Source organism: Myotis yumanensis, unplaced genomic scaffold, assembly GCF_028538775.1.
Source record: "Myotis yumanensis isolate MYYU_CA2020_CCGP unplaced genomic scaffold, mMyoYum1.0.hap1 SCAF_6, whole genome shotgun sequence".
Taxonomy (NCBI): domain Eukaryota; kingdom Metazoa; phylum Chordata; class Mammalia; order Chiroptera; family Vespertilionidae; genus Myotis; species Myotis yumanensis.
In genome coordinates this window covers 117,946-137,828 of record NW_027223757.1, presented here as the reverse complement: position 1 = coordinate 137,828, position 19,883 = coordinate 117,946, and the positions used below count along the sequence as shown (strand labels likewise).

The following is a 19,883-nucleotide window of genomic DNA, read 5'->3' as shown; positions in this document are numbered from 1 at the left end:
CACAGCGACCCGAGGGGCTGCTGTGCGCACTGCTCGTGGGATCCGCTAGTGCGCGGCGGAACCTCCGTGTGCCCCCGGACCCCGACTCCTGGACGCACCGCCGGGTCACCTGCATCAGGCTTGGACCTGGACACAGAAGGCCTGTGACTAGGACAATGGAGGAGGGAGAGGAGGGGCGCCGCGGCTGGCCTGCCCCAGGCCTCGCTCTCCGGGACGCGCCCCACCCGGGAGGTCGCGGGCACCTGTCGCCGGTCCCCGGGCGGCCCGTCAATCACCCGCCGGCGCCCGGGGCTCTGAAGCGCAGTCGCCAGGGAGACGCGCGCCCCCAGCGCTAACCCGGCGCGCGGCTCTCCGACCGCCCTCCGGGTGGAGTGTCCCCGCCGGACCCGGGAGCCTGGGGGAGGCGGGGCTTCGGCAGCGCCGTCCTCCCGGCCTCCCCACCCCCTTCCTGCGAGCATCTGCCCGGAGAGAACAGATGTGGGCACCTGCGGCGACAGGCTGCATATGCTCCGTCCCATTCACAGGCATTCAGACGCGGCCACAATGGGCGGCCTTTGTGCGCGGTCACTAAATATATTAATCTGCGCTCCCAGAGCACCGGGCTGTTTAATTTTTCACCAGCAATAACATCTGATCTAATCCTTAAATCGGCTCCCAAAAGCCCGCCCTCCGCCCCCCTCTTCCTCTCTCTCCCCACCCCCTCTCCCGAAAAAACGTGTGAAGCTATTCAACCTTCCACCTGTTGCCGCTGAACTGGGCGTGGGTTCCTGCAACATCTGATGTTGGTCGGGGCCGCGGTGGGGGTCGGGGCCACTGGGCGGGGGACGCTATTGGGCTCCACAGGCAGAGCCTGGGTATGTTTGTCGGGAAAGGACACGCCAAGTGCTGAGCGTGGCTCCCCAAATGTTGTGCAAACAAAAAACGGTAATTATGAATCAGCTCCCACAGCAACCCGGCAGACCCATCCCTCTGTGTGGGTGCCTTTAAAAATGTACATAAAGTTCCCATTTATCTTTTTGTTTATTAAACTCTAGGGGTTTTTATCAACACCGGTCACTAGGCCACACAGCCAAGAGGTAACATAAATCTCAGATGTAAGACTTGGACTTTTTTAGCAATTTTGCTGCATGACTCTTTTATCTTAGCATCCCTTCTTCTGTTTTGATTTGTTTTCAGCCACAATGAGTCCTTTAGTGCCATTGTGGGTGTCACAAAGCCGACGGACATCAGGCTGTGAATGAAGACAGAGGCCGTTTAAACAAACCACGCTCTTTCTTTCCTCTCCAGCCATTGTCATATGAATGGGCCTTCTGCATTCGCTGCTAGGCGACCGGCTTTGCAAAGCCCTGCTCCAGTCAATGGACTGGAGAGAAAGGGACCCCAATAAACAGCCCAAGTATTGGAGAAAAAAGGGGGAGGACACGCAGGCACATGTTTTCCACCTTCCGACCCACACATTTTCCTCATCTCAGAAGCAGGACCTACTTTCTAGCTGCGTGCTTGCTGTTCCACGGTCTCCTTCCTTCTCTGCACTTTAGGTCCTAACCCCCCTCCCCCGCCCCTGTGCCTCCTCCCAGGGGACACAGAATGTGGACGGCACTGGCTCACCATCAAGATTTGTTTTCAAAATGCTATTTTCTTTAGGAAAATGGGAATGAGCAAGGGCTGTTTCTCAGTCATCACCACTAATAACTGATTGTGTCGCTAGGGAAGAACAATCACAAACTATCATTCGTTTTGGCGGCACTTGGAACTGCTCCTGTGAACAGCAGTAAGTTAATCGAGGCAAGAAATGGGGCTGTTTTCAGATTCCCAAGGGCCCAGCGATAGTGTTTCTCAGTGGCTAGAACTAAGGCATAGGCCGTCGTTGAACCCCCACAGTCTAGCAAATGGGGGAACCAGGCCCCTAATGGCGGTCACCTTTCCAAGCTGGGGCTGAGCCAGACCCGGCAGCACCCTGCGCAGGGCAGCGAGAAGGCCGCTTCCTGTTCTCACTTCTTCTTCATCCACTCACTGGTCATGGGGGCTGCTTTGGTAACTGCAGGACCAGCTCCAACTGGTCCTCTCCTGTGTCTAACCAAGCCCAGAAACAAAGTCCCCCCCCACTTCCCCCCCTTCTCTCCCCCCCCCCCCCCCTCGGCAAGGAACCGTGAAGAACCCAAGGCCTGGGTTCTGAACACCAGAACCCTCTCAGAGCCGAGGTTCACTGTCCAGGAAGACAGGGCTGGAACCCTTAAGTCTTGCCTCAAGCCCTGCATCCAGGAAACAGATTTGAGCCTCGCCTCCTGTTTCCTCAAAAACAGAGCAGCAAGCCTTTCTGGGTAACACTTTTGACCGTTATCTAAACTATACAGCGGTAGAGAAGTCTGCCTGCTCTTGTATTTTTGGAGAGTGTGCCCTAGGATTAATATGTCTTCCTTACATGCTTGAGAGAATTCACTGATGAATCCAACTGTGTCTGGAGTGTTTTTTGTGAAAAGTTTTTACTTTCAAATTCCATATAATAAATAAGGATAGCATTTAAGGAATATAGGGTTACTTGGATTTTTTATTTGTTCTTTGGTCAGGTTTGGTCATTGGTAAGGTTCAAGGAATTTCTCCATCTCAACTTTAGTTGCTCCAATAGTCTCCTGCTTACCCTCAGGACAGGGAAAGCCAACACCACTTTCCAAGGTGAGCCTGGGTAGTTTGTCATCTGTGCTTTGATCCCCATCAGTACAGCTGCAGGTTTATCAGTTTCACTGCTCTTATCAAAGGACCAGCCTTCTGTGTCATGGATGTTCGCTGCTGACCTGGGCAGAACATCAGGGAAGTCCTTGGGCTTATCCCATGGTTCTTTCCTTTCAAGAATCTGCATCCTTCACTCCCTGTTGTCTCCCAGCTGAAAATAGTAAACTCATATACTTTGTCTAGTTTTCTAGTGGTTTAGAGTGGAAGAATGAGTTCTGTAGGAATTATTCCTTCATGGGCAGAAGCCGAAACAGACTTTCAGCTGCACCCTCACTCAGTCCTCTTAACCATTAGAGCAGTTAAGTTTGGCGTTCAAGTATTGAAAAGACATTGTCTCCTAGAGCTTATCGCAATAGGACAGCGGCTCTCAACCTTCCTAACGCCGCGACCCTTTAATACAGCTCCTCATGTTGTGGTGACCCCCAATTTCACGGTTACAAACTGAACATAATTAAAGCATAGTGATTAATCACAAAATAATATGTAATTATATATGTGTTTTCCGATGGTCTTAGGCGACCCCTGTGAAAGGGTCGTTCGACCCCCAAAGGGGTCGCGACCCACAGGTTGAGAACCGCTGCCTTAGGGGGTAGCGTGGTCTTAGTAAATTTTAGTTCCACCTCATCACCAGGGCACAGGAGGTGTGCTCCCTCTGCTCTACACTTGTGGCTTGTGGGTTCAGGCTTTGCCCACTCCCGCCCACCATGCCTGCACCGCCTAGAAGCCACAGCCAGACATGGGTTGGCTCTCAGAGGAAGAGGGCATGTTCTCTCTATATGACACTTTTTATCAGCAGTAAAACACTTGTCATGTTTGACATGAATCAACCATGTAGAAGTCAGTATGTTTTTATGTGCCTTTTTTCTCTCCCAATTTTCAGATGGTGAGCTAGTATTTAAATAAAATCCAGGGCCCATGTGGTTGCTGCATTCAAAGAACTTCAGTTCAGGATTAAAATAAATTTAAAGCTAATTCCAAATAAGCCTTGAAGGCTATGTAAAGGGTCAATTGGTTACCTAGAGAAATCTGTCCTGCACCCACCCTTCCCCCAGGTCCCCTCATCTCTCCATGTTCCAACTTCTCCCTATTTTCAACCTACAGTTTTCATTTCCTCTCTTGTCTCCGCTGTTTTCCTCTTTTACATAAATTCTTTATCTCCTGTTTTAGGCTCTCTCCCCACTGGTAAAGCTGCTGTGTACAATAGGGCACACGGAAGTGTCTGTGTGTGTCGTAAAATATGTGAATAATCACACATAATTTTTTTTCTCCTGTTACACTGATTTCTATGTGCATTTTTCTGTTAGTCTCCCAGGAAAGAGATCTGCAAGCAATGTTTGGGTTTTCCTTTCCTTCACTGTAGTGTATTATAGCATTAAAACAAATTAAAAAGCCTTTAGAAAGTAACAATTGTTCCACTTACAACCACTTGCACTAGCTACCCAGTTCTTTAAACTTACATTTACAATGTTTTCCTTTTATCAGAGTAACATACTTACAATTTCAAAATTCAAATAGTATTTCTAGATTTCTAACAAAAAAATAGCAACTTGCCACACCATACATTCCCACCCCAAATTCCTTCCTTAACTATGAAGTTTCTGATGTGGTGTCTTTCTTTTCCAGTTGTAGGGATTGCCTGTGGACATCCTAACCTAGCAGATTAGGGCTAGGTTCCCCCTCACACGCCCCTTTTCCTAGACACTGTTAGGTCAAAGGAAAATCACTTTCTCCACCGTCTAAGTTCTTCTGGCTGAGCTACTAGTCAAATTCTCGTGAGGCGGATTAATACGCAGAGTGGATGATGTGGGGGTGCCATAAGAACAGGAGACCCAAAGGTGCATTGGGTAGTTGAGGTTTATTTGCCATTTTGAACAAAGGAGAAGGCAGGGGTGTGGGATTTCAAAGGGGAAGCTGGTCATTCACCGGTAGAGGAGAAAGAACGAACGTGGTAAACACATTCTTTATTAGGGTGCTGAGGGGGTGCTCTTCTGCTCTGAGCAGGTTTTTCTACCTGGATCCCTTCAGGCAGCGAAGGGGAGGGCCAGAAGTTCTTTCTGGGTCTTTTGTTCCTTAACAAATGGCTTAAAATCAACATCCCAGAAAGCATATTTTGGGGTGGCAAAACTTTGGTCCCCCTCAATACACGTTTATGAATACAGATAAAATCACCTCCCATTTCTCAAAAAATACTTATAGCATCCTTTTGATTAACTTACCATTCGCTATTTACCTTATTAAATTGCGTAATCATTATTGATAACTGAGACCTATGCTATTTATGTGTCTATTACTTATTGTCACCAAACTCTACAGATCTTTTGAAATAGTCAAACACAGCAAGTATTTGCTGGGTCACACTTTTCCTGGAGTCATGTCTCCAGGGCCTCCTGCTCCCATCTAGATGGTCCTCAGCCTGCATCCTGGGGCCTCCTGCTCCTTCTCCATCCGGTTCCTGCTCTCCAGGCCCCAGAGGGTCCTTTCTTGACTTCTTCATGTTGGAGCATGTCCTCCAGCATGTCTCTGGAATGAAGTATTTGGTGGGTAATATTTTTGAGCTGCATGCCTGAAAACATCTTTATTCTCACTCACACTTAACTAATAGTCTCATTGAGAGTAGAATTCCATATTAAAATTAATTTCTTCAGAATTTGAAGAAAATGCCTCATTGAATTTCAGCTTCCTGAGAGTCTATGGAGAATTTCCATGCCTTTCTGATGTCCAATGCCTTAAGTGCGGCCCTTTTATTTCTTCTATGGAAGCTTTCTAGGTCTGACAGTTTGTGATGATGTGCCCTGGTGTGGACCTTTTCAGGTTTGCTGTGCTGGGCATATGGTTTGACCTTTCTACATAAGAACATGTCTTTACATCTGGCAAGTTTTCTTGAATTATTTCATAAGTAATTTCCTCATTTTCTCTGTTCTCTTTCCTGTAATTGCTATTTTCAGATGTTGAACTTCTTAATCTTGTAATTTTCTTATGTTTTCTCTTTTCCCATGTCTTTTTCTTTTATCGTCTAACATATATCAATTTTATCTTATTTTTATCAACTTTTACACTTAGGTTATTACTTCCTGAATTTTCAAGAGCTCTTATTTTCTGAGTGCTTTTATATATCTTTACTTATTGATGTAATATTGTCTTCAGAGACTAGATAATTAAGTTTTCCATAACATTTTTTCTTCCAGTTTTTTTTTTTTTCATTTTCCCCCTGTCTTCCTCGAATGTCTGTTGACCTTTGGTCATCTGTGTATAGTGAGGAGGGAGGCAGAAAGGTTTTGTGGAAGCTCTGCAAAGTGGCAGGACTCACTTAGCAATGTGAGGGGTGTTGGGCACCTGCCTCCCTTGCCTCCACTATCTATGAGTTCAAACCTCCTGCTCCCGAAGTCTGGATCCTCCCTCACGTCGTCACTGAGTCCCTACTTCCATCTCTCTCCTAGGTTTGCTCTGTCTGTCTAGAAGTCCTCTTCTCATCCCGTCTCCGGTTCCATCCTTCCTCCTGGCTCAGTTCACACGTTATTTCCTTACCACCTTCTTCATCACACGTTACAGGCCTTATTCTAGGCTTCGCTTGTTCCTTGTTTTCTAAACTTAATATTTGTCTCCCCAACCACCCTGTGCGCTCCGTAGGACTAGAGACCATCTCACACACTTCTTCGTGTAACCCTAGGCACCCAACCAGTAATAAGTGTGGCGCACGATTTGATTTTACTTAGAACAAAATATATCAACAGGAAATGAAAGCCTGGTATGCCAAATGGAGAGGTCTCTTCCCAAATTGTATAATGCCTGCATGTGGTGTCATTTCCATTCGCTAGTTCCTTGAGTGCTGGATCTGCGAGTGCTTTGGACTCCGCAGGAGCAACATTCCACCGTTTCCTGCTCCCTGGGGCTCGCGTTCCTGACACCGCGCACGAGCCTAACTTGGTGCTATTGATAGCTGGTTTGTCAAAATAAATGAGATTGGTTTCAAGGCTATTTTTCTGCCATCACGCTTGGCTACCAGGATGTTCTCTTGGCTGTAGGGAAATGGGTGGCCTTGCAGGCGCAGGAGGGGGGCTGTGCACAATGCGAAGGCTGCCTGGCCTCGGAGCCCCAGGGAGCTCGTCCCGAAGGTGAAATGAGGCCGAGACACGTGGCCTGGAGTCCGCACTCCGCCTCTTCAGACAACGCGCTGCAGGACCAGGGTCCCGCTCACCTCGGCGCCCGCCCCAGTCACGGAGCCCCCAACCCGCGCCGGGAGCTGTCACAGCGCGGCCCGCGCGTGACCCACAGCCCTGCTCCACGCGGCGGCCCGACTGCGGGCTGAGCGGAGGCGCGGCGCCCCGGCAGCGCCCGCGGAAAGCCGGGACCACAGACGCCGCTCTCCGCCGCGCCGCGCGGTCTCCCAGGCAACCGGGGCGGCGCCTGCGCACCTCGCTTCCCCCGCGCCTCGGCCCCGCACCACGCCCGGGCGGTCCCTGGAGCGGAAGTCTCCGAGCGGAAGCGGAAGTGCGCGAGCGGCCGCGGCGGGATCGCGGCTTCGCTGGCCAGTCTCCGGCTGAGCTGGCGCGTCTCTAGGTAGGGCCGGGCCTGCGGGGCCCTCGCCGTGCGGCGTCCACGGTTCTGCGCCGTTGCGGCCGCCCCTGCCGTGAGCCCGACGGCGGGCCCAGGCCGGGTCCAAGTCCCCGCGGCCCCGCCGCCCTCGGCCCCGCCGTTCCCCTCCCGGGCCCGCCGTCCGTCGCCCCCCCCCCCCCCCCGCCGCCGTGCTCCGGCCCCTGGGGCGACCGGTGCGGGTGTCCTCGCGGCCCGGCTGTCGCGTCACCCTCTGCGCCGCCGCTGGTGCACCTCCCCGGTCGGGCCCGAACCTCCGCCCTCCAGCCCTGGACCCTCGGGTACCGAAGGGTGACGGGCTCGCCGCCCAGGAACGTGCACGAGGGCGGCGTCTCCGTCGTCCGGGAGGGGCTTTGGGCCGCGTTTGGATAGTCGGTGTGGGGGTGGGAGGGGAAGGGGGACCATCCCGCCCCGCGGAGGCGAGTGGGGGTGTCAGGTTGAGGCGCGGACACTCAGGAAGACGTGTGGTCGCGGGTAGAACCGGGAAAAACCGGGGAGGGGGGAGGGGGGAGGGGGGAGGGGGGCTGGGGGCGAGGTGCCCCCCGGAGAGGGCGTGCAGAGCTCTAGCCACCCCGCGGTTTCCCGAGCAGCTGTGCGGAGATTGTGTGGCTGTCAGCTTCCTTTTTTTTAAAGTTTTCCTATCCTTTTGCTTCTCCCAGGCCAGCGTCCCCATTCCCCGGGCCCGGTGTGCCCCCTCGCGTGCCCGTCCACACTTCTCTCCTGTGGGCTTAGAGCGAGTTGTTAGAACTGACACCCAGTCCGCAGACGGCAAGCCAGAGCCTGCGGAAGTCTCTGATGAATCAGTGTTTTAGCTCTAGCTCCTGAATGTAAAAGCTCACAGTGGATTCTTATCCTGAAATCGGGATAAACGAGGCCTCCGTGGTGACAGGTCTGCACACATGTTCCTCTTCTGTGACAGTGGTTGTGGGTCATTGGCCCTTGAAGGGGATTGGGGAACTCGGGGGTGGGGGCCCCCCAGGGACCCAAATCTGGGTTGCCCCGCCCTCTTGATCATTCTGTCAGAGCCCCAGGGACTGGGAGAACCTTCTGGAAGGACAGATCTCTGGACTGACATGCAGAGTGTTAGGTGTTAGAGTCCTAGTGAAAGGAATACAGACTCAGAGGCAGGTGGGTTCCAGTCCAGCTCCACCGCTACTGCCTGTGACACTGCTGGCCCGGCCAGCTCTGCCTGCCTTTGCGGGCAGAAGTGCCTTTTCCGAGAGTCTGCACAATACTGGTAAGTGCCAGAGGGACTGCAGGGGGTGTTTGCTATGGGGCCTTCTGATTGTAGAAAGTAGCCATGTTCTTTGCAGAAAATTCATAGAACAAAGAAACATTTCAAGTGTACGATTTTATGCATCTTGACATATGTACACACACACCTGTGTTTCTTCTTCTTGAACGACTCTGAGCCTTTGCTTCCCTCTTAAAGATCCAGATCTGAGACAGGGACTCTGTCCCGTTCACTGCCTCATCCGCAGCTGCTCGCACACGGCCCAGAGCACAGTAAGCCCGAGCTGCACGCACACTGAGCACATGCGGGAATGTGGACCCCATGCCTTCGGTTCATCTGGGGGACCATATGGTCTCTCTACCCTCCCTAGTCTTTCGCAGTAGGAAGTAGGACTCTGTACCCTCTAGTCTTGGGGTTCTTCCAAAATGGGGAGGCTGTGGGATACCGGCAGCCAGTCCACCAGCATCCACAATAGCCCCTCATCTGTCTCGGTCTCGCCTGCCTCCATCCCTTCTCCATGCAGGCAGGGCAGTGTTTCTGAGATGCAGGTGCTTTCCCCTCAGGGGAAGTGTAAGCGCCTGTGTGGTCTGCGCCCCTTTGCTCTTGGCCCTGCCACTCAGCCTCAGCTCACTCCTGTTCCCTTAAACAGAGCTTCTAGCCACACTTAGCTTTTGGGTTTGTCCGTCCGTCCGTCGTCCGTCCCCCGTCCCCCCCCCCCCCCCCCCCCGCCATGTTCCATGTTTGAGGAAAACACATAAAGTTGCAGGTTAAACTATTTAATAGAACAGATGTTTTAAGCACCTTAGAAACACCCATCTATATAATAAAAGCCTAAGCAACCGTTAAGACCAGTCGACTACTCAACCGGTTGACCAGTTGCTATGATGCACACAGACCACCAGGGGGCAGATGCTCAATGCAGGAGCTGCCCCCTGGTGGTCAATGCGCTCCTACAGCAGGAGCACTCCGCTGCTCAGCCAGAAGCCAAGCTCATGGCTGGCAAGTGCAGCTGTGGCAGCAGGAGCCTCTCCCGCCCACCGCGGCAGCGCCACTGAGCGGCAGCAATGGCAGGCACAGCGGGCCAGGATGAACAGCGGCGAGGTGCTCGGCCCCAGCTTGGGTTCCTCCCTGGCCGCCTGTCACTTCGCACACTGCTACAGCTCTCGGATCGACAGAAACCAGCAGTCTGACAACACCCAAGGGGTTCCAGATTTCGAGAAAGAGCAGACCAGGCTGAGGGACCCCACCAGTGCACGAATCCGTGCACCGGGCCTCTAGTTTAATAATAAAAAGACACCTTATGGACTTCAAAGAATTCATCCCTTACCACTCTTGCTTCAGGCCTCGCCTGCTCACCTGTCTCCATCTGGACCCTCAGGATGGCCATCGTGGGTCCCGGACCTGGGCTGGGTCTTCCTACTGCGTGTTCCCCCCATTCACATGCTTTGCCCTTCTCTGCCCTACAGTTAAGTCAAGTGCTTGTTGCCTGTTGGACATTTTCCTGCCAGAGTGTAAGCCACTGGAGGGCAGGGCTGTCTGTCTTGCTGACTGAGTAAACCAGATTTATGTTCAGATAGCTGCCCTAGTGGTGGTGAGGAGAGCTGAGTGCTAACGAGTTACAACTACAGACTGACAGCCTGTTGGCGAAGAATGACCAGGATGTGCTTTTCCTTCGCCTCAGCAGTTTCACATCTAAGATTCATCCCAAGGAAATGAGATTTTTGTGCATGGATGTGACTCACATTCTTATTTATGGCTTGCAGTATAGGAGATGGCATAAACGTCCAGCAGTAGGGTTGAAAACTCACTCACACCACACTGTGCACCCATTAAAATTACACCATAACAGGTCAGCCTTCTGACTTGGCAACATGTATCACCTAATAAATTAAGACACAAAATAGGTTATAGAGAAGTATGATCCCAGTTTTTAGAAATATATACTCTAAAATGTTTATTGTCCTTATTTTTGGAAGATGAGGCTATGAGTGGTTTTTTTTCTTTGTTCTATGAGTTTCTACAAAGAACATGGCTACTTTATTTCTCACGGCTACTTTTTCAGAAAAAATTTTATTTCCAATATTAAAAAGTAATCTAGCTTATAAAAATCATAAGTATAATAAATCCTCATATTTATATGGCTTTATTTTAAGATAATTTAAGAATTTTGGACTGGGCAGATTTTACTAAACCTGAGGCAACTAATGAGAAATGTTTAATGAATAAATTTATAATTTAAATGAAATCACATCACACCAATTTATGAAGTCGGTCTTGTAGAGCTCACTTTGCAGATAAGAAAAATGAAGCATATAGAATAAGGCGACTTGCTCAGAGTTTCATTGCAAGGAAGTGGAGGTTGGGCTTAGAGTGGTTTTATTCCAGAGCTTTTCCTTCTGTCGTCAGTACTGCCCAGTGCCTGCCCCGTCTTCCCAGGATACAGTGTGCAGGGGTCTGCCACCAGCTCCTGAGCGTCTGCATCTTCTTGGCACCAGTGGTCATGGCAGCTGTGGGAGGTCTTCCAGGGCATCCAAGTCTGGACGTACCTGGGCATAGTCAAGTACATCGTGGTAACTTCAGGCTTCCCATTTCTTGTGTGAGTAAGCTTCTTACTCTGACAATTAAAAAAGTAAGGAAGACTTTATTCCAGACTTGTCATAGGAGGTAGAGGTAGGGCTCAACTTCAAATAGGGCAGAGGCATCTGCCAACAGGCAGAGTGAAGGAGCAGCAAGAATCAGGCAGGGGATTCTCTCTCTACACTGACTCAGCAGCATTCTTGAGTCAACTGGACTGGGCAGGGCCAGCAGGAAGCCTAGGGTTGTGCCTTGTGGAGAAGAGGGCCCTGGGGAGCCTGCTTGGCGTTGGTCCAGGAGAGTGTCTGTCAGTGCCCAGTGAGCCTGTGGACAGCCCTCAGACAGGTGGAGACCACCTGAGTGGCAGCTGCCCTTAGCTGACTTGCTCGCCTGGTTGTCTGTGGATCCATAAATGCCCGGGAGACATCGAGCCAACACTGTCCCACAAGCTGCCCTGGGACAGTCCTCCTGGAACCCTCGATCCCTGTTCACACCTTCGGTGTACGGATTCCCCATCAGTTGCTTTTATTTTGGTGGGGTGAGCGGGGAGGAAAGGAGCTTCTGAAGAAAGCAGACTGTCGATGCCCCACATCAGCCCTGAGGGGCCTCCCTAGGTGACCAAGGCCCAGCCAGCATGTGGTCATTGAAGACGCAGAAACGAAGCCTGGAACGAAAGGACTGATCGTCCTAGTCATCCAGGGCCACTGGTGAACATCCACCTGGCACCAGGGTGTGCCTCTGGCTTTCCTCTTCACTCCTGATCAGAGACCAGACACTGGTGTTGCTTGTTTGTAGATTTTTGGCTTGTGGAGACAAATTATTTGATAAAGATAAGTCCAAGGTTATGGTTCGATTGCTCTGTAGAACATGAACCTGCTTTGTCTCCAAATTGAAAGGCTTGATTTAGTCAGCTCCAGCTCTTCCGATGCCCTCTGCACGGTGGGGCTCTGACACGGGGGGCGGGGGGCAGAGGGGAAACACTGTCCATGTCCTAAGGGGCTACAACCACTGGGACTGGGTGTCCTGCAGATGCTGCTCTGCAGATTGGATGTGTCCAGTGCCTGGCTCTGAGTCCATTTGTCCCTATGTCTGGATTGGCTCCGCACCTGTTGATGCAGGTTGGGCTGATACGTTTTTGCTGAGGCACGCCTCTCTCCATTTCTCTGTCTGCTGAAAGATTGTGAATAAAGGAGCTTCTGGACTTGTCTTCTGTCCACTTCTTCATTTACTGCAACCCAGTACCTGGGATTGGTCTGGCTGTCAGGACAATGAGGCTGTTCCTGGCGGTGAAGCCGCCTCTGGGATGGCTCCCTGTGTGCCTGTGGCTGCTCTTCTGTGAGATGTCCGGCACTAGTGCTGCTTGAGGACATGGGCCTACTGGTTACTCTCCCTCTGCCCACACTTGGTGATTCCTGACCTCTCTTTACACACCTGCCCTTTGATGCCTTCATTTATTCATTCACAAATACTGGCCCTCGCACAGCAGACACTGCTGGTGCCGGGTGTGACAGTGACGTCTGCCCTGGAGGGGCCCACATGGAGAGAACTGTCTCCCAGGCTGTGTTTTGGGCAATATGATTCCTACCAAAGGAGATATAACTTCTATTTTCTTTCTTGGCAGTGAAAATTTCCTTATAGTTTACAGGTAGAATCAATGAAATTATACATACATGTATGTATTTATTTATTTTTATTTTTTAAATATATATTTTATTGATTTTTTACAGAGAGGAAGGGAGAGAGATAGAGAGTTAGAAACATCAATGAGAGAGAAACATCGATCAGCTGACTCCTGCACATCTCCCAGTGGGGATGTGCCCGCAACCCAGGTACATGCCCTTGACTGGAATCGAACCCGGAACCTTTCAGTCCGCAGGCCGACGCTCTATCCACTGAGCCAAACCGGTTTCGGCCATGTATGTATTTAAATAATCTTTAATGGTAGAGACTGAAAAACACCTCAGTATTACTCTTACCAATTTAAAAACAAAAAAATTGTTAAAAAGGTAATGGCCACAAAATAATCTTTTTAAAAAATGTTTTTTAATTCTCACCAGAGGAGGATATGTTTTTTATTGATTTTAGAGAAGAAGGGAGAGAGAGAAAGAAATATCCATTGGTTACCTCCTATACACCCCAACCAGGGAATGAACCTGCAACCTGGTGTGTGCCCGGCCCAGGAATCAAACCTGCAACCTTTGATGTACGGGGTACGCTCCAACTACTCAAGCCACCCTGCGGCCAGGGCCACAAAGTTCTCTCCTGAGCATTTCATTTCCCACCACTCTGCCTGTGTTGACAGGTGGTGGTGTGGTGTGTGACATTGAGCTGAAAATGGAAGGCCCCTCTGCTGTCACAGGTTCGCAGATCTTTGTGTCTCTGAATCTTTCTTTGCAAATGCCACACAAGAGCACATTGTAAGGTACATTCCTGAGGTAGTTTGTGATTCAGAGTGGGAGAGATTGGCAGTGTGAAAAACAGGAAAAAACTGTGTGTGTTTAATTAAAATAGTGAGCTTTTCATTGCTGGGGTGAGAAAGGAGGAAAAACATTTGAATGAAATCAAAGCAGAGCTGAGCCCAACTCTGTAAAATAAAGAGGAGAGTGTTTCTGGAAACTCAGTGTTGTCACTTGCAGTTTTAGTAGAAAAATGCTGGAAACAAAAATCCTTTTTGTTGGTGAGGGAAGGCAGCCAGCCCAAGCATGGTGGGCGGCTGCACAGATGGGGGCCCCGCCTGTGGGAGCTGGGGTGAGGGAAGGGTCTGCTGTGCTCCTGGCTGCTGGCGGGCCTGAGGAGGCCTGGAGCCTGATGAAAGAATGGAAACCTAGTCACACTCAGTTTGTAATTTACTTTTGCTTCCTCATTGTCAACAAACCTGACAAGCCTGCTCTTTTCAAAGCTAGGCCTAGAATAATGGCCTGGAATTGGAGAAGTCTTTTAACACCCTTTCCAGACTTGTACCTAGCTACTGCTGGAGTGTCATAAGAAAAACCCCTCTGCTTCAGAAATATGGTGTAACCTTCCTAGATGTGGGATCCATGCCCGGAGGTCCAAACTGCAACCACCTTCTTATTGAGATAATGATCAAAAGTTGCATTACTTGATAATGCTCCCAAGATAAATGCCTGTTTGTCTAGTAAGAGCTCTACAGTGGTCTTGGTGTGTGGATGCATGTGTTCCATTATATTTAATAACTTAATGAGCAAGACCTCTACATTTCAACATAAATGTGTGTTATATCCATTCAGTTTTTATGTATTTCTCACTTAATGGCTATTAAACAGGTAACTTCAGATTCTGATGGGGCCACTGCCCACCAACAGGCAGTTCTCAAACCATCATCAGTGCCCGTGCTTTTTCCCTGATAATTTACTTACACGCAGCGTCTTCAGTTGTGACGAAGAGCTAGCCTTGTCAGTGTCAGGTTGTTGTGGAGATGGAGGTGTATGGGGCGTGCGCAGCTGTGTGGTGGGAGCGAGCGCCCTGTGAGGAGCCATCGTGGCGGATGGGTTGCAGCCAGTGGTGGCCACTGTGCTGTCTTCAGCCCCGGAGGGGCTCGCCTCGCCTTGTGCTGCTTTTGCATAATGAGGATTTTTGTTTTGTTTTATCAAAGGACACTAAGCCCTGATGACTTAGAGAAAACCAAGTGAAAAGAACAGGCCGTTAAGATAAAGATGTCATCATGGAGTTTTTCTGACCTCAAGTCATGCCTTATATTACGTCTTTTTTAATAGAAGGGCAACTTAGGACACAATGCTCTGCTTGTTGTTGTTTTAGATTTTGAATTCTAACTCTTTGAACTAACTACATTGTATGTTTTCACATTTTAGAAAGGGCAATTTTCCATTCAGAGTTATTCACCATCTCAGATGTTATACACATTTGCCTTAGTGAACTTTTAAAAAATATATTTTTTTATTGATTTTAGAGAGAGGAAGGGAGAGGGATAGAAACATTGATGAGAGAGAAACATAGATCGGCTGCCTCCTGCACGCCGCCTACAGGAGACCGAGCCCACAACCCAGGCATGTGCCTTGACCAGGAGTTGAACTGTGACTTCCTGGCTCCTGGGCCAATGCTCAACCACTGAGCCACGTCGGCTGGGCCATGGTGAACTTTTTGTACTGTATTTCTTTACTTGAGGTTGGAGGAGGCTGACTTAACTTATATGTGGATTTCTGACTGCAGGTGGGCAGTGCCCCTGACACCAGTGTTGTTCAGGGTCAGCTAGTTCTCTTTTCAGCCCCTTTATTGAGGTGTAGTTGACATACAGGAAACTGCACAGGCTGAGTTTACAGGTAACACGTGTTTACCCATAATATCATCACACAATCAAGGTAATGAATGAAACCATCACCCCAAAAGTCCCCTTCGTAAATCCCGCCCTCTAACTTGCCCCGACCCAGATGCTCTCTGCCACTTCAAATGAGCTCAGCTCTCAATGAACCAAAAATTTATATTCAAATGGAATCATAGTGTGTACTTTTTTTTTTTTTTTTAAATCTGGCTTCTTTCACTCAGCAAAATTATTTTGAGAAATAGCCGTTTTTGTTTTTAGGATTTCAGAGTTAATTTCTATTTGGGTTCCTAGATGGAAAATATTACTTTTTTGAAAACTGTTAGCCTGTTTTGAATCCATTTGAGAAATCTCTTGAATAATAGTCTTAGCTAAAAATCTTAAAAAGAAGCTACACTATGTTATCTTTGAAAAGTCCAACTCAAGTAATTTACACTTAGCTAAAGTTCCTCACGTGTTTTTATGTAAAACTTTAGGCTCCTGATAGAGAATGGCTATTCACCATTGTCTGTGTGGGCTTTGTAAGGTGCCATAATAACTGGTTTCCTTTCCTTTCCAGATCCTTCTGGGAGGTCAGTCATGGGTGTGAGAGGCTTGCAGGGGTTTGTGGCAAGCAGCTGCCCACATGTATGTACAGCAGTGAATTTCAAAGAGCTGGCCGAGCAGCACCAAAGCAAGCATCCCGGATGCACGCCCACCATCGTGGTGGACGCCATGTGCTGTCTCAGGTACTGGTACACCCCTGAGTCATGGGTTTGCGGCGGCCAGTGGAAGGAATACTTTTCTGTCCTGCGAGATTTTGTGAGAACTTTTACAGACGTGGGCATCAAGTTGGTATTCTTCTTTGATGGCATGGTGGAGAAGGAGAAGAGAGATGTTTGGGTGAAACGGAGACTCAAGAACAACAGGGAGATTGCCAGGATTTTCCATTATATCAAGACGCACAGGGAGCAGCCCAGCAGGAGCATGTTCTTCATCCCCTCGGGGCTGGCCATATTCACGCGGTTTGCTCTGAAGACGCTGGGTCAGGAAACCCTGTGCTCCTTACAGGAGGCTGACTATGAGGTGGCTTCTTACGGCCTCCAGAACAACTGTCTGGGGATCCTCGGAGAAGACACCGACTACTTAATTTATGACTCCTGTCCCTACTTTTCCATCAGTGAGCTCTGCCTGGACAGCCTCAGCACTGTCATGCTCTGTAGGGAGAAGCTCTGTGCGAGTCTGGGCCTCTGCCTGGCAGACCTTCCCCTTCTGGCCTGCCTGCTGGGCAACGACGTCATCCCGGAAGGCATGTTTGAAACCTTTCGGTACAAGTGCTTGTCCTTCTATACCTCTGTGAGAGAGAACTGTGACAGGAGAGGCAACGTCATCTTCGCTGTAGCAGACCACATAGCTAAAGTCCTTCGCTTATATCAAGGTGAGAAAAAGCTGGAAGAGATGTTACCTTTGGGACCAAACAAAGCTCTTTTTTATAAGGGGATGGCATCATATCTTTTACCAGGACAGAAATCTCCATGGATTCCCCCAAAAGCCAACGCTATAACAACTTTGGACAAGCAGATAGTATCAGTGAGTTCAGACCCTGAATCCAAGCAAGAAAGTCCTGAGAGTTCAGACCCTGAATCCAAGCAAGAAAGTCCTGAGAGTACAGATTCTGGATCCAAGCAAGAAAGTCCTGTGTGTACAGACCCTGAATCCAAGCAAGAAAGTCCCATGTGTACAGACCCTGAGTCTAAACAGGAAGATCCAATGTGTACAGACCCTGAATCCAAGCAGGAAGTTCCCATGTGTACAGACCCTGAATTCAAGGAGGAAGACCCAATGAATATGGAGCCTGAAATCAAGCGACAAGTAACCATGGTTTCAGACACTGAAATCTTAAAGGTAGGTAGATAAGCCCACCCTTATCCATGACGGCCTGATGGAAACGCATCCATCAAGGCACTACTCGTCAGTGAATATTGACCACCTGCAGTAGGTAAGGTGCTGTGGGGACGCAGAATAGGACCCAGGAGTTTAGTTAGGAAGTGTGACATAAGCCCTGAACACTCACATTGTAAACCACATTTGACATTGTCTCATGGCTGTTCCAGAAGAGGCCTCTGAAGGAGAGAGATCCCTGTAGGTTAAGGGATAGAGAGAAGCTCCCAGAAGAGGTGGATGTGGAGCCAGACCTCAGTGGAGCTGATGTGCTTCAAGCAGGCACGTAGGGAAATGGGTCACTTCTGATGATCTTCAGTTGGCTAGAGTATCAAGTCGTAGCTCTTTAAAATACTTTTTTTCTTTTTTAAATCTTAAAGCTGCTAGCCTGTTCTCTGTTGTGATTTAAAGACATTTTTGTGGGGGCTGGCACGAGGTGAAGGATTAAAGTGGGGGAAAGGAGGGCATATGTAATACTTTGAACAATAAAGATAAATTTTTTAAAAAGACATTTTAGCAATGAAATGGACATTTTTGTAGTCTGTCTAGCCTTATAACAACAGTTGACACTAACTGAGCACACAGGATGTGTCAGCCAGATGCGTTTCCTGTGTTACCTCAATCTTCAGTAGTTTCGTGAGGTTGCCACTTTTTTTTTAAATTTTGCTTTATTGCTTAGATAGGTTGCCACTTTTATTAAACCTATCTACAGTAATAAAAGAGAAACATGGTAATTAGCATACGACCGCTACCCTTCCCATTGGCTAATCAGCATATCCTTATGCAAATTAACTGTCAGCCAAGATGGCGGCCGGCAGCCATGCACTGAAGCGAACAGGGAGGCTTGCTTGCTCGAGTGACTGCGGACTCCAACGTTCCCCATCTGAGTTGCCGGCCTCTCAGCTGCAACTCTAAGCTGCAACTATGTTGCAAATATAGAAGCTAAACAAAACCCCAGAAACCGGCTTTCAGTCAGCCGGACTTCAGCCAGCCAGACCGCAACATTGTATCAAATACAGAAGGTAAAGGCCAGGAACCGGCTTTCAGCAGCGGCCTCAGAGCTAAAGCTGGCCCAGAATAGAAAAAAGGAAAAAGAAAAAAAGGAGCGGTTGGGAGCTTCAGTCACCCGCCAGCCTGAAAACGGCCCTCAGCCCCTCACCCAGGCTGGCCAGGCACCCCAGTGGGGACCCCCACCCTGATCCAGGACCCCCTTCAGGGCAAACCAGCTGGCCCCCACCCATGCACCAGGCCTCTGTCCTATATGGTAAAAGGGTAATATGCCTCCCGGCACCGGGATCAGCGTGACAGGGGGCAGCACCCAAACCCCCTGATTGCCCTGCGGCTCTGTGAGTGACAGGGGGTGGGGCCACAACCTCCCTATCCGCCCTGCTCTGTTCATGACGGGAAGGCGCCCCAACACCCTGATCAGCCCTGCTCTGTGCCTGATAGGGGGGAGCTCCCCATTCCCCTGATCGGCCCTGCTCTGTGTTTGACAGGGTGCGGCGCACCAACTCCCCTATCGGCCCTGCTCTGTGTGTGACAGGGTAGAGCCATAACCTCTCCATTGGCCCTGCCCTGAGTGTGACGGTGCAGCGCCCCAACCCCCTGATCCGCCCTGCTCTGTGTGTGACAGGAGGCGGTGCCCCAACTCCCCTATCGGCCCTACTCTGTGAGTGACAGGGGGGAGCTCCTCGACCCCCTGATGGGCCCTGCTCTGTGCGTGACTGGGGGAGCTCCCCAACCCCCTGATCGAACCTGCTCTGTGAGTGACAGGGGGCAGCGCCCCAACCCCCTGATCGGCCCTGCTCTGTGCGTGACGAGGTGGCGCCGCAACCTCCCCATCGACCCTGCCTTGAGTGTGACAGGGGGCGGTGCCCCAACCCCCAATCGGCCCTACCCTGAGCGTGACTGAGGGTGGCATCGCAACCTCCCGATACGCCCTGCTCTGTGCATGACAGGGGGCAGTGCCCCAACTCCCCAATCGGCCGTGCTCTGAGCCTGACCAGGGGCTGCACCTAGGGATTGGGCGTGCCCTCTGCCACCCGAGAGCAGGCCTAAGCCAGCAGGTCGTTATCTCCCGAGGGGTCCCAGACCCCTTGCACCGGACCTCTAGTTTTATATATGAAGAAAGTGAGGAATAAAGAGATTAAGACTCAAGTCTGCATTAATGAATCAACATAACTAGTGTGTATGAACAGTGAGACAATCGGATTCACCAAGGTTTTGATATTCCAAGTTACCCTGCTGCCACATTTTAAGTGCCGTTAGCTATAGACTATTTAGACTTAAATTTTGGGTAGAAATGTAGATGAATTTTTTCTTGCAGTAATAAGAATGTTCTTCACAGGAAAATACAACTTGTTTGTAGATTTATAGCCCTTCTGAGTTTAGTTCTTATTTGATAAGAAGTAGAATCATTTAAATCATCCATCTCTTCACCTGCCTTCAGATTACTGAGCAAAGGAATGAATGTGACAGCATCTCAGCCCAAGGAGTTTATAGTTCAGTGGGGAGATCAGACAGGGTCAGTGTGAGTCG

At 49.9% G+C, this 19,883-nt stretch overlaps 1 protein-coding gene across 7 annotated transcripts in view; it reads left to right on the top strand.

The window, feature by feature from the left end:
- Nucleotides 1-7,228: 7,228 nt before the first annotated feature.
- FAM120B (family with sequence similarity 120 member B) overlaps nucleotides 7,229-19,883 on the top strand; it is a 33,077-nt gene continuing 20,422 nt past the window's right edge. For all 7 annotated transcript variants that reach the window (XR_011471790.1, XR_011471789.1, XM_070417299.1 and 4 more), the window contains exons 1-2: nucleotides 7,229-7,287; nucleotides 15,985-17,309. Coding sequence is in view for 5 of the 7 variants with exons in the window: in XM_070417299.1 (XP_070273400.1) it covers nucleotides 16,005-17,309 (1,305 nt within the window). In the remaining 2 variants the exon portion in view is untranslated. The remainder of the gene's footprint in view (nucleotides 7,288-15,984; nucleotides 17,310-19,883) is intronic.